General features: G+C 33.3%; 1 protein-coding gene across 2 annotated transcripts in view; it reads left to right on the plus strand.

Annotated features, from left to right (window-relative positions):
* Positions 1-15,100, plus strand: part of SEMA3C (semaphorin 3C) — a 184,779-nt gene that overhangs the window by 115,360 nt on the left and 54,319 nt on the right. For both annotated transcript variants that reach the window (XM_082631635.1, XM_082631636.1), the window contains exons 8-12: positions 1,003-1,145; positions 2,456-2,570; positions 4,810-4,879; positions 6,606-6,750; positions 14,625-14,847. In XM_082631635.1, coding sequence (XP_082487761.1) covers positions 1,003-1,145; positions 2,456-2,570; positions 4,810-4,879; positions 6,606-6,750; positions 14,625-14,847 — 696 coding nt within the window. The remainder of the gene's footprint in view (positions 1-1,002; positions 1,146-2,455; positions 2,571-4,809; positions 4,880-6,605; positions 6,751-14,624; positions 14,848-15,100) is intronic.

A 15,100-nucleotide genomic window follows, 5' to 3' on the forward strand; every position in this document is an offset into this window, starting at 1 on the left:
ATATAACGAATAGGGCATATTTAGGAGCTCCTATTTGTTTTATGCTTAGATCCTAAAATTATAAAGCTGGTATACATTATTTTTTCACAGTTTGACTAATACTTAATGGAAATCATAAGTATGATAAGTTTATGATTATCAGTGTTCAAATGTTTTCAATTTTGGGGGTCACATGGAATTCACATCATGAAAAGTGCTCATTTGACTTTAATGTACAATTCCAATCAGTTGCTGTTGTTTCGAGGAAGAAGAAACCACTAAGATCTTTGTCATTTCACCCTGGGGAAAATTTAAGCTGACCTTAGATTTGGCAATTCACTTAACATTGCACAGTTAAGCATGAATCACTACAGTTAAGCATCTTATTTCACTGACAGACCAGCACAAGAAAGCAGTGATTGTCCATTTACTTCTTCAAATTATTCCTCCAGTACATCTGGAAATAGAGTATTCTAAAAATTGTTTTGTTCTTGAAATAAGGAATCCCTCTATGTCTTCAAATGACTGCATTTTTTCCTTGAAAAGTTTCCCCTTCATTTCATATGCTGTATTTTAAATAAAATGTGTTTTTCAGATCATGGACTCCCAACTCCTCATTCTGCTTCAGTGAATTTGAGTTTATATGCACTAGATTGAAAACAAACTTTTTTTTCTAAGAAACGACTATCAGATCCCATGGGAAATAACTGGTAGAAAAGTTTTTCCATATTTTAAAACTCATCAGGCACAAAGAAGTTTTACAATTAATGTACTTCCAGAATTTATTGCAGACAGAGAAAAATAGTTTAAGCTTTATATCATAGCTATACTTTATGACACTTGACATTCCAAATGCGGTATGTTCAGTGAATACAATTGCTTGCTTTTAGACTCTTTGGCTATGAATATTGAATTGTTCCTTTATACCAAAGATGGAGAAGGCATGTGCCTGTGGTCTACTTGGATGGAGAGTAGATGGATTTTCATCGTGAGTATATATATCGTCTTTGTATTTTTTTCTAGAACCTATGTTTGTGGATGCACATGTTATCCCAGATGGCACTGATCCAAATGATGCTAAGGTGTACTTCTTCTTCAAAGAGAAACTGACCGACAATAGCAGAAGCACAAAACAGATTCATTCCATGATTGCTAGAATATGTCCTGTAAGTATTAAAGTTGTTCTAATTTGAAGAAAGACTAAGAAATTCAAATTATGTAAACATGTCTTCTTTTTCCAATAGTTTAATCTTCCTACTTTTTAAATCTACAGTTACAAATTAATAAAATATTAAAAGGAGACATTTCGATTTAATGTTTATTCACATCAGTCATACAAGATAAACACACTATTTTGGAAAATAATTTAATCCAAGGAATATTTTGGTTATGGTTTTACACAAATAAACAGTTTTGATTAATTTTTGCTTTTTTCCATTTAATGCATTAGTATTAAAAAGAAATTGCTGAATTGTATATTATAGAAAGAAATAGAACAATTCTTGTGAATAAAATACAGCAAAACATCAGTAAGAAACAATTATTGAGGAACTGTCTATAATAGTGAGAATTAAGAAATGCTTTAGTAAAATACAGTTCTAATTACAAACTGATCAAAATGTTCTTGTGTATCAAGAGTAAGTATACATAGAAACAAAAAAACTCATGATGTCTTCTCACATAAGAATATTACAGGCTTGTCCTGACTCATTTATGATTAGCATCTTCTGTGCAAAAGTATTTCTTAAAATATTTAGTGTTTAAAATAGTCTATTTTTAAACATTACAATATTCCAGTGATTTTGGAGCTTATCTGCTTCTCAGTCATTTGGAACAAGGCAGTAAAGCCAGCTGATGATGTGAAAGGCTTCAGGGAGTACAGAAAAAATGTCATTCAATAGAGACTATTTGTGAATGATCCAAATACCATTTTCCCTGCCCTGACCAGAGAAATATGTATATAAGGCATCTGATTAGAAATATTAAGGATTAAATGATAATGCAGAGAAATGAAGGAGAGAAAATAGAATTATTGGGGACTATTTGGTTTAAGTATAAACCCACTCTCCTGACCATGGTAGAATCTGCACGCTTCCCTATATACAATCATTTATGTTTGTACTGAAGAAAATGAGTTATCAAGAAAAGGCAAATTAAATTATGTAGTCTCCATAACAGTTTACTCATATTTTTATCAGAAATTTAGAAAGCGTTATGGCATATATTTATCAAATTCATTTTGAGACATTTTCAGTTGATATCATATAATAGGAGAAAAACAGTATAACTAAGGCAATTTTAAAAAAATACTATAGATCTTAAATATTCCTCTTTAACTATTGATATGCAGATTTGGTTAACATTTCCACCTTTCAGATTATAACAAATCCCCAAGTAGTAAGAATCCAAGGTAAATTTTAAATACACTTCAATATTTATTTAAGCAATCTGAAATGTGTTTACAAAATGGTTTCAGAATGACACTGGTGGACTGCGTAGCCTTGTCAACAAGTGGACTACCTTCTTAAAAGCAAGGCTGGTATGCTCGGTAACTGATGAAGATGGCCCGGAAACACACTTTGATGAACTAGGTACATAAATGTGAGATTGAAAAATGTTCTTGAAAGAGAGTTTGTAAAGTTTACATATTTTAATAAACTCTCAAAAGAGAATGTATTTTTCATGAATGTTTTCAGCATAAATAAGTGCTGATTTGAATCAATGATCTGGATACTGTTCATGAATTTCCTGAAGTATTTTTTAATCTGTCTTGCCCCTAAGTGCACTGCTGAAACATTTAGTTCATTGAATCCACCATGATATATGAATCCACCATGATATATGAATCCATGTGTTTTGTTTGTGTGTTTGTGTGTGTTTTAGAGAGAGGAGAGGTATTTATATAATTTATATATAAGTAATGATATGTTTGTGCTTTTCTAAAATAAATGTGTATTTCATATATATTTGAATTCTGATATTATGGTTTAAAATCAGTTTGTATGAGAATACAGCTATATATTTTTACTACAGTTAATGGACAGAATAGAGGTTAGATGGAAAAGTGTCAGAGTAGAAAGTAGACTTGTGCTCCAGTTTTAGTTATTCTTGGTGACCCTGGGACTAAATATTCTCAGCATGTGTGACATGAGGAGGGTTATACTTTACAGGTCAAATAAGGGCTGACAATCTGATACCTTTCTGCCAAGGAACAGTTCTCTTTTTTTTTAAATTTAATTTAATTTAATTTTTTATATAGCACGTTCTTATTAGTTATCTATTTTATACATATTAGTGTATACATGTCAATTCCTATCTCCCAGTTCATCACAGCATCACCACCACCCCCATCCATGCTTTTCCCCCTTGGTGTCCATATGTTTCGAACAGTAGAATAACTTGGTACACATAATAGTATCATGTTTACTAAGTGCCATTTAGAAATGACTTTTATTTTGCTTTAATCCATTAAAATATAAAATGCTGGTTAGTCTCAAGTACTGAGGCAGGTGATGAGGTAAGCAATAAAAATGTATTATAATATGGAAAAAATACTAGTTCTAGTAACTACAATAACTGAAATAGTTGGTCTCCTCAAAAGCCATTATATTGATCATAGAAACACAAGTTTTTATTTCAGCTTTTCTAGAAAAAAAGTTCTAAGTATGATTTCATGTTATAACCTAGTTACTCATTATTTCCCCCCAAATTCTTTGCAAGTATATTTATGTTTCAGTGACTTAGAATGTTTCAGTCTTTCCCGTTTTTAGGGAGAATAGACAGTGCCAGCCTTTTATGGAAAGACTAGTGGTTATTAATTTATTGCTTAAGAGGTTCTAAATTTATTGTGAATAACAAAATACATCTTTCTTTATATTGGTCAGCAAGAATCTTATTTGCAAAAAGGTCACTAAATCCAGATCTTTCTTGTATTCATAACAATTGGTTATTAATTGGAATTTCCTATCAGAAATTTACTTCCAGATTCTGTTATGTATTACTGTACCTTACGATCTGTACTTTTGCCTTTGCCTCAATATACTTTAAAATTCTTGTTGTTAGGGGTATTATTGATTAAATAAAAATATCACTAGCAATTTTGACTAAAAGACAAAAAGTCTTATAAGTCATTGTGAAAAAGTTTTCTTCCATGTTCCAAATTCTAACCCTAGATTAAAAAGAAATTGAGGGCTTCCCTGGTGGCACAGTGGTTGAGAGTCCGCCTGCTGATGCAGGGGACACGGGTTCATGCCCCAGTCTGGGAAGATCCCACATGCCGCGGAGCGGCTTGGCCCGTGAGCCATGGCCGCTGAGCCTGTGCGTCCAGAGCCTGTGCTCTGCAGCAGGAGAGGCCACAACAGTGAGAGGCCTGCGTACCGAAAAAAAAAAAAAAAAAAAAAGAAAGAAATTGAGATTTGTAATACTTTTAAAATTAAAAATGTAATATGTTATCATTAAGGATAGTTAGAAAATTCAGGAAAAAAGAAGAAACAGGAAAATTTCTGTAGCTTTGTTAACCAGAAACACTCACTGGTAATCTTCTTATTGTATTCTGATGTATAGTTTTAAGGTTTACATGGTTCTGGTCTATATTAAATACCATTGTGTCTTTTCTATTTAATATTATTTCATTAGCATAGTTTCCGTAAGTGTTTGTATAACATTTTATTTAATTTACTTTACCATGTGCTTATCATTTAGTTGCTGTCAAATTATAATGATGCTGCAGGAATATCTTTCTGAATAATACTTTTTGTAGTTGAAATTATTTCTTAGGATAAATTTTTTAAATATTTGGGAATCTTAAACATTGATATTTCCCTTTTATAGAGGATGTGTTTCTGCTGGAAACTGATAACCCAAGGACAACACTAGTGTATGGCATTTTTACAACATCAAGGTAATTATTAAACATTTACATTGTATGAGTTAAACAATAAACTTTATTAAGTAATAGTAATTATTATAAAAACATTCTTTTCAACTCTTTAATTTTACTTAACACTTAGGATGTAACTCTCTCATTTTATTACTTTTGCCTGATTACTAAAATATATTTAAGCTGAACTCAAAGTTTCAAAATAGTTTTGTATGGGGTATTTATAATGCTTATATGCTATTTTTCTCAAAGAAAGGAAAATATAAACTACAATACAGGGATAATGTATATAAGCTATATTGTTTTAAGGAAATAATTTGAAGACTCATGATGCAAATAAAACTCTTGGCATTTCTATTATAATTTTTATTTCAATAGCAATCTAAAGTGATAACTATCAACACACTAAACCAGTTTTCATGTTCCATGTGACAGTATTTTAGATATTTGAAAACAGCTTTGTTTTCTAATTTATCTGGAATGCCCAATCGCAATTATCATGTATTTCAAGACAGTTTAGCATAATCTCATCCTTTCCTGTGTGTATTCCTGTGTATTCATTTTACACCAGGAATGTTACTAGAATTCAACACAATACTCCAGTTGTGATATGGCCAATTCAGAATGTCCTTTTCATCAGACAGTCAACTACAAAATGAAAATCTAAAGATTTTACCATTCTTCTCTAGTAGGGGAAACGTGGTATAATTGTAAACTGTAATGAGCCATTCACAGTAAAAGAATCTCACAGGGATATTGATTATAAATCATATTTACTTTGCCCTATAAGATATCTAAAAAGATGTCTTTCAGGATGAGTTTAACTCCTGTTTTAACAAAAGAAATAGTCTTGATTTAACTCACAAAGAATTGAACAAAGCAAAAAGAGCCAAATTTTTAAGAAAAAAATGTTTGTCTCAAAAAAATATTTCCCTAGTTTCTGTGTTTCCTTAGTTCTGTTTCCCAACACCAATAACTTTAACATAGAAAAAATGTTGTCATTTCTGACTATTAATGCTAATTATTAATAATATATCTTGGTTTTCTCAATGGGCATCTAATTTAAGAGAAATATGTGATTCAGAAAAATGTTGGTTTCAGTCAGTCTGCCTAGTGACAATGGAAATAGTTTTCAATATGCATCCAAATAAATTTTATGAGAATTTATTGACTAAACATAATTTAAGGAATCTTTTTTGGACTCTATTGTTTACAGCAGAGTAGCAGGGAAAGTTTACAACAATTTCTCCAGCTACTATTTAGGACAGCATTGTAAGAATACTCCCACATTGAAATAATCTTAAGACAAAGAGATACAGTGTTCTCTTATTAATGAGATTTATTTCTGTGAGGTAAACTATGATAGGTTATGTCGATACTGATTTAGAATTCAAATCATATTTTTAATAAATCATCAATTCACTTTTTGTTTAATATCTTCTGCAAGATAAACCAGTTGGAAATTTCTTTGACTTGTCCTATATTTAGGACAAGTACATTGAGTACTTTTCTATAACTTATTGTCTACTACCTCCATGGGTGAACTAAATGTTTTGATGCTTTTCATATCAATGGCTTATTTCAAAACAGTAGAAGTTTTTTAGTTTTTTACAATGTGTACCATAACATTCAACTTTTCCATGATGAATTACATCAACTTTTTATCACAAATTTTACCATTTATTTTTAAAATTGTATTTAAATTTTAAAAATAAGAAAATTAATATATTTCTATTTTCTTTTTTAGCTCAGTTTTTAAAGGTTCAGCAGTGTGTGTGTATCATTTATCTGATATACAGACTGTGTTTAATGGGCCTTTTGCCCACAAAGAAGGGCCCAATCATCAGCTGATTTCCTACCAGGGTAGAATTCCTTATCCTCGCCCTGGAACTGTAAGTATCCAGGAAACTTTCTTTGTTATTTTACTTTTTTAAAAAATATAAGTTACTAAGAAATGAATATCATGCTGATGTTTATTAAATACAAATATAGACCTACTGGTATACTCATTATAATTTTTCAGCTCACAGGTTCTTAGATTTGGGATCTTAAAAATATTTATATTAAAGCATTTTGTACAATTTTTTCTAAGCACTATTGATAATAAAATCTCATTTATATTTCAAGACAGCTGGATATGCTAGATAGGGAAGAGATATTTTCCTAATTTTACTGGCATAAAAACCATAGCTTGGAAAGTGTTAACATTTTGGAGGCAGCCTAAGAATTTGAATGCTAGTTGCTTTTCACAATCCTTCCTTATATTAAGGAATCTCATCTACTTTAATGAAAGAATAATCATGTGAGAATTAGTTTAGAGATAAATCATGTGGAGATATTTCAATTTTAGGGAGATATTTAGTTAAAAATTATACATTGTGTATATTTCTCAAAGAAATAAAATGGTATGTGTGAGCAAGTAATGACAATGAAAGTGATGTAATTCAAATAAAATATTTATAAAGTTTTGAGGCATACAAATATAACCATGCCTTGCAACATTGTAGTATTAAGGGATACATTGTAAACTACCTTTTCCAGCTGAAGTTACAGACAGTGCACTGGCAGATTGGAACTGAGTTTTTCTAGGACAATGATCACAGTCTTAGTTTTTAATTTGGACCATAATAATGCTGCATTGCATTCTAAAATATTGATTCGTTTCTGTCTCTGTAAAATGTCATACAACACACTGATTGAGAGGAGATGTTACACAGTTGACCAGAGGAATATAATTCTCTTATATCCTTGCATTTCATAAAGTAAGGTTATATTTATAAATTGGGCTGGAGGGAAGTAAAGAATGATTTTTTTTAAATGAAGGATATTTATTAAAATAATATTTACTTAAAATGTTTTTCTTTTTATTTGAATATGAAATCCCCTTTGTCAATATGCTTTCAGACATTCATTCCTCGTAATTTTTACTGACTGTTGATTCACTTTAGTTTTGTGTTATTATTAGAGTTTCTTTGCAATGCATTATTTACTCCTTTGTTTTCTCATCATCTTAAAGTATACTGCTGTCAAATGTTTTAAAAATAGAAAAAAATGTGCTAAGCTTCTAAAGAACATGTTTATTCAAAATTAAAAGGGCTCAGGTTTGGTTCCCTGGCTAGGAGGCTCAAAGATTAGTCATTGATATGTATTTTATTAGAACAATTAACTTTTAATTAATTTTGGAAAGATTATCAGAATTGCTACTTATCCAGGAAAGAATTGTTTTAAAAAGTTGTGGTTAATCACGGCTGGCAACAAAGTCTTAACCATATAATTACATTCTCCTTTTAAATGATTTCACTTTGATGCTTATAGCTCAACAGAGGATGGAAGAAACATTTAATTATTTGGTACCACACAAGGAAAAGAAGTCAACAGATATATCCATCTTAGGGTACCTCAAATTGGAGTGTGTTGGATAAGAAACAGGGTTTACATAAGAGAAGGGAAAGCAAGGGGAAGCTGAGTAACTTTCAAATTCCATCATAACTGAAGGCTCTCATTATTTCATTGAATGTAGTTCATGTATTTTCAAATGATTCACTGATAAAGTATCCAAAGATTTGTCATATTTTTGAGAATTGCTTGCTATTTGAATTTGACCAAGTCATTGCTTCATCTTAAATAAGCAAATTAAGAGATGGTTGTGATTATATATGCTTTCATCAGTTATTCTTTTGAACAAAATATATATGGGATTAGTACAGGAGCAAATAATTTGTAAACTGAGTAAAATTCCATTTCCCCAAAATAAAACTTTAAGAGAAACCTCTCAGATACAGATAAAAGAGAGCCACACTCATTGAATCAGGGTTCAAGGTCTCAGAGCCTCAGTGAGTGTGTGCTGGAGTTAGCTTGTACCTGGCTGGCAAGAAGAGATTGTGTTCACCTCATCTCAATTGAGGGCATCACAGTAGCAACTGGAAATCAGCCATGGTGGGAGTACTACACCATGGAAATTGGCAGATGTTACAAATCAGGGTTTTTCCCCTAAAGAAAAGCACTCTCCCTGGTCCTGCGGTGCCTCATAAGACTCTTCACCCAACGGCAGCTCTAAAGGACTCTGAGAAGAACACTCATGTTGAATAGCAATTATCCTACGTAAAATGTGAGACTAGATAAATCATTTTTAGTAAAATAATATAAACCAACGCTAAATTAGAAAATTCTGCAAACAGTCCCACTTTTCACTCTTTCTGAACTCCTAAGAATAAGCATTTTTTCCTGTTCCAAAGCAGTGTGAAATAAGCCAGGGCTTAGTGACACACATCTGGAGGAGACTCCTTGAAAAAAGGGAGTGAGTAGTCAGTACTTGAGACATATTTCTATAATGTGGTTTCTTACATCTGGTGCTGAGACCAGAGCAACTCCTTTAAATTAAAAAAAAAAAATTGTCAGATGAGTAATCCTTAGGGAATAAAAGAGGCTGGGTGGAGGAATGACCTCTGGAACTGCTCCTGGAAAAGCACACCTCCCTGAAGATGTAGTTCCTCCACACTTCACTGAGCAAAACACCATGAAGTCAGCTCTCTGACTCAGAGTGGCCAGTATCTGTCTCTTTCTTGGGCTTCTAAGGTTTAATATCACCTTCATGTAGCCAGAAGACTTACAGCCAATTGACCCAAAGCATTCTTTTTCTCTAGGGTTAAGAATGTTGCCTCTGAAGCCTCCCAAGGTAGGATCAACTATGATCGCCCTACTTTATTTCCCTATACAGTAGTCCAGTTGCCAGGTCAACCTCATAAATATATGACTGGATTCTTAAAGAAATGACACTGGCAGAATTCCTATACCCTCATTCTAATGTTCCTGGTAGGTGCTTCTTTTAAAGCAGCATTGATAGCTGTGTTAGCAAACTCCCAACTAGCAAGCCCAAGTCACTAGGAAGAAGCCTGCCAATTGTGTCATAATGTTTTTCCATAAGTAATACAAGTTTGTGGAAGAAACAAGACACCTTTGGTATGTTGCAAAGGGCATCCAAGGACTGCAGATTCTCTCTGTGGCTGAGCTAACATATTACATTATTCTGATACAACATGTTTAAGCTTCTGTAGAAGATTGTGTTTGCTTATACTATACTGTTAAAGCAGAACCTCACAAAAGTCTTCAGTTTTAACATCTGTTTATAACTGGACCAGAACCATCTGCTTCAATCACAGTGCTTTGAACAGGTCTACAACCTGGTGCAGCAAAAGAACACAGAAAATTCATGATCCTGACAAAAGTGCCAGGAAAAAGGTTTCCCTTTTTCTTGGGACCACTAACTATATGGATCATGTTCAAAGCATCTTTTGGTTGTTCTTACATTAGAAGCATTTTTATTCCTCATAGACATTTTAACACATAGCAAAGCTTACAATAAAATTGAACACGTGAGGCATATAGGCATGAAAAGTTAATTACATATTGTTTCACATAATTATTCAAGATACATGAATAAAGCAGACAATAAATATTATTGAAGTCTAGAGAAAAAAGAGGTCATCATGGGACAGCCCTGTTTGGAAAGGCATATAAAAATATATGAGATTGAGCTGGGCCTGAATGGTAGTTGATGTGGATAATTTGGATAAGTAAGGAGGGATGTTTCAGGCAAAGGTTACTGCATACATTACAAAGCAAAGACAGAAATTAATAAGTGAATCCTAGAAGCTCTGCATGGGCTAGTAGGACTGGAACAAAGAGCTCTTTTAAGTCGTGGAGGATAAATACAAGGAAGATGAGGGCCAGCTGGTGCATAAATAAAAGCCTTCAACTTTGTAATTCTTTGGGCTTTAAATAAAAGGCCTAGATTACCAAGGATTTAAACATAAGACCAATTTCTCTCTGAACACAAGTTTCAATGACCAATGCTAGAAACTAGCCCAGATTCTAGAATATCATTTAGTTATGTCCATTTATTTATCCATATACCACTTGTCCTCCAAGTGTTAGGTCAAGCTCCTTTTGAAACATGCCAGTCACTCCTTCTGTGAACAGTTTTGCATTTGTTTTCTGTTATCTGTCTTTAGCCTCAACTCCTACCTCTTTCTTTCACTTTGTGCTCTGTGATTCAGAATTGCCCCAGGATTTATAGCTCCGTAAATATTCCAAACTCTTTTTATTTTTTTTTTAATCTCTAAAACTCTTCACTAATTCTGGCAGCCTTAAGTGCTCTACTATTCTAAATTCATTTTTAAAATAGTGGCTCTTATTGATCATGAACCAAATTCTGTTATTTATTTTATATTTATCTTAAATTATAATTATATGTCTCAATTGTTATTTTACTTTGAATATGTCCATCTTCCTTACTAGAACACTTGTGTCTAGAAGACAATGGTAGCTCCCTATTCTTAAGTCCCCAACTGGGCACATCAAAAAGCATTTTGAATAAAAGCTGTCCAAAGAATTGACATATGAATTAATATGTGAATATATTAATGCTGAAGACTAGTATAAATGGGTGAGTGGATTAGGAGCAGATTCTCAAGAATACCTGAGAATAGGAAGGAAATTTGGCATACTTCCTTAACATGGCATTCTTATTGTTCCTGCATTTCACTTAGCACCTTAGTAATCAAAACACTTAAAATGTCTTTACTCAGAAAAGGAGTGCTTATCACCACTTGATAAACAGAAGCTAGGACTGGAGAAAAACAAACACTTAAAGGAGAAGTTTAACCAAAATTACTTAATGACTATTTGTAGAGCAAAATTATCCTTCTTAAGAGTGAGACAACAGCCCAATTAATGGACAAAGGCTTTATTTTATGGTAGCACGTGGGTGTTATATTATCCTGAGGTTTCAGTACACAGGCTTTCATATATCACAAGGTGAGGGATACGTAAGTCACATCTTATTTATACTTGGCAGTTTTATACTGAGCAAACTCACAGTTCCAGATGGAAAGTCTGCAAAGGGTAATCAATTTTTGTTCTTGTCACCATCACTGTCACTCATTCTGCGTCTTATCTGCAAGCTTTATGCCATGAATCAATGGAAAAATTAATTATTGTCAAAAAGAATTCTTCTGTAATTTTGATAACAAACTTTTACTAGGAGACACTTGTTTCTAAGTAAAAAATTTATTGTGAATATAAAACAGAAGTCCCAAATGGAGAACATTTGAATGAATATAAAATAATTGATTTGAGTTGATTTATTTGGGTTACCTATTTAATAACTATGGTTTTGAGCAACTGAACATAATTTTTATCTAAATTTCAACTACTATTAAGTAAAACCCCAAAACTAGACACTTACAATTTAATAAGCTTATCACTCATGAAAATAATTGCTAACTGGAAATTGTATAAATTGCCTAGTAATATATGCTAACTTTGGATCTTTCTGGAACTTACAAATGAGAATACTTGCAAATATTTAAGGAGACATCTCAGCTTAGCAGACCACCATTAGTGGTGTTTATGAAGGACTGGAACTATTTAAATTGCCCATGCACTTGTTCTTTCCATGTTTTCATTCAGTGAGCAATGTATTTCCCATTTTCCACTTTGTGTGAGGAATGAGGGTAGAAAAAAACCATAATACTACACTTTTCAGAAGTATGGTATGCACCCATCAGTTTAAAATACCCTCACATGGAATTTTTTGTCCTCCTTTGGTCTTTTAGTGTAGGCAATTTATAAACATGCATAAATATAATACTTCTTCCTAAAAGAAAAGCATATGAACCCCAGATGAAAGTCTACTTAATGGGATAATGAATGAGAAGCTTAGTTTTATTACTTGTCTCATTATCTCTCTTCAGTGAAGTCATTTAATTGCTCCTTATGCCTTTCTACAAAAAGAGAACTATATTTACATGTCCTAAAAAACAATTCTAGTAATGTTAACTGGTCAAAGTTAGTCTAAAAATTGCATTCAGGATGATACAGTTCAAATGAGTGAGAGCACATTCATAATCTGCTGAGTCTTATTTGCAAATGTAGGACTGCCTGGCAACACTGGCCCAGAGGCAGTGACATTGTAGGTCAGCTGTTGCATGGATTTAACCCAGAAATTGCCATGTTTTGTTTGGACCCTAAAGTTGTTTTTCTTTTTTTTTTTCATTGAGTCAACATTAAAATTTTGGCAGATTTCACATAAAATTCCACATTTCTATCTTCTGTTGGAATATGGCCACGCTAGGCTTATATTCCTGCATAGGAGCAGTCAACTAGAAATAAGTGTTCACTGCCACTGTCGAATGGGGTATAATTTTCCTTTTATTACTGTCCCCATCACATCTTGCTGTTCACCACAGATGCTGTACCCATTGCTATTGAACAGGAAGTTTGCTTTGTTGCTTTCCTTTCACTTTGTACCAGATAAATGAAAGCTAGAACAGTAGTGCTTTTGTTTTAAAAAAAATGACCAAGTATTTTTGTTTCTGAAAGTAGAGGTATTGACAGTGTTTAATAGGGTTAGACAAATAATGTTTGTATGTTTTAAAAGCTTATATGTTGCTCATATAACTTAAGACTCAGCTCCTATTAGTGAGTGTGTTTTAAGTTCCAAGCTTCAGCACCTCCCAGCCTACCCATGAGTTTGGCCTCAGATGCTCTGTAAATGGAATCCTCTTCTCAGAAGCCCTTGTCATGCTTCCTTTCCAGAACTGCTGAAACTGTCCAGCAGTCATTTTTAGATCTCATTATTGCTTTCTCTCTGCCCCTTTAAACTTGATGCTCTGAATCTTTCCTCTCCTCCCCAGAACTGAGGTGCCTGTTTCATACAGCCCCTGCACCAAAATTGGATGCCAGATATAATAGAGTAATTCACTCATTCAACTACTCTTTGTGGAATATTTAATATTCTTCAGCTTTATTATAGGTCTGAGGGTGAAATCATGAACACAGTTTACCCAGTTAAGACTAATTCACAGCTTACATTGTAGAGGAAGAAACAGAAAATAAAGATATAAGCCACAAATATATTACACCCAGGTAAATAGAGCTGTGAAGAAAAATAAAGCAAGCTAAGGAGATGTTTAGTGGAGATGGCAATGGGGAGCTATTTTTGTATGTGTCATCACCTTTAAGGAAGTAACTGTTGAACTGAGAACTTAATGAGGCAACAGAGAAAAACATGGAGCAAGTGCCAAGGTCCTAGACTGGGAGCTGGCTTGAGACTCAGGAAGAGCAAGAACTATGGGAGGGGTAGATGCAGATGCAGGCCAGACATTCAGGGGCTTACAGCCAGGCTAAGCTGTTGGGATTTTATTCTGAGAGTAATGGAAATCACTGGAGTGTTTTCCAGAGGGAAATTATAAGGTCTAGTTTAGCATATCCAATCCAAGCTCCAACTTCGGAGAGCCCTCTTTAGGGAGAGGGGATCAGACAGAATAAAACTCTCGCAGATTAGAGTTCTGATTGAATTTGATAACGATAATCTAATTTAGTTTAGCCAGTAGCAGAATTAGATTATATCCACAAGATTTTTTTTCTAACAACACTGGACCTGGCGCAGAATAAGAAACAGAAAAGTGATGGATGAGAAGGGTGAAAATTTATACCGTTTACCAAATGGTGTCAGCTCCTCTCTGAAAACAAACAGTGCAGGATAAGTGGACTTAGCCTATTTAAATGATCAAATTATACACCTTGTATGTTCATTTTCTACAGATAGTACTATGCATAGTCATGCAGTTTTCTCCTCAATCGGTAGCAAATACACTTAAAACAGCTTGAGCTTCTAAGTATTTTGAAAAATAGAGGTCTTCTGATTATTATTAAAATAAAGCCACTATTGTATTAACTTAGTCCTTAAAAATTTTTTTTTTAGTGCCCAGGAGGAGCATTTACACCCAATATGCGAACCACCAAGGAGTTCCCAGACGATGTTGTCACTTTTATTCGGAACCACCCTCTCATGTACAATTCCATCTACCCAATCCACAGAAGGCCTTTGATTGTTCGTACAGGCACTGACTATAAGTACACAAAAATAGCTGTGGATCGAGTGAATGCTGCCGATGGTAGATACCATGTTCTGTTTCTTGGAACAGGTAAGTATTTGAGCTCAAACTAGCTTAATGTGTAGTAAAAGAGCGTACTTGCTACGGGCATGATATTGAAATCAGAAGAACTCCGGTGTTTACATGTGTCTGACTCTGAGGTGTTTTATGTCTCCATGCTTCAGTTTCTACATCTGTAAAATGGAGTTAAGATAAATTACTTTATAGGATTGTTGTGAGGAACAAATGGGTTAATACATGTAAAGCACCTAGAACAGTTCCTGGCATATATTGTGGTGAAATA

This window comes from Mesoplodon mirus (assembly GCF_964341445.2).
Source record: "Mesoplodon mirus genome assembly, chromosome: 9".
Classification (NCBI taxonomy): domain Eukaryota; kingdom Metazoa; phylum Chordata; class Mammalia; order Artiodactyla; family Ziphiidae; genus Mesoplodon; species Mesoplodon mirus.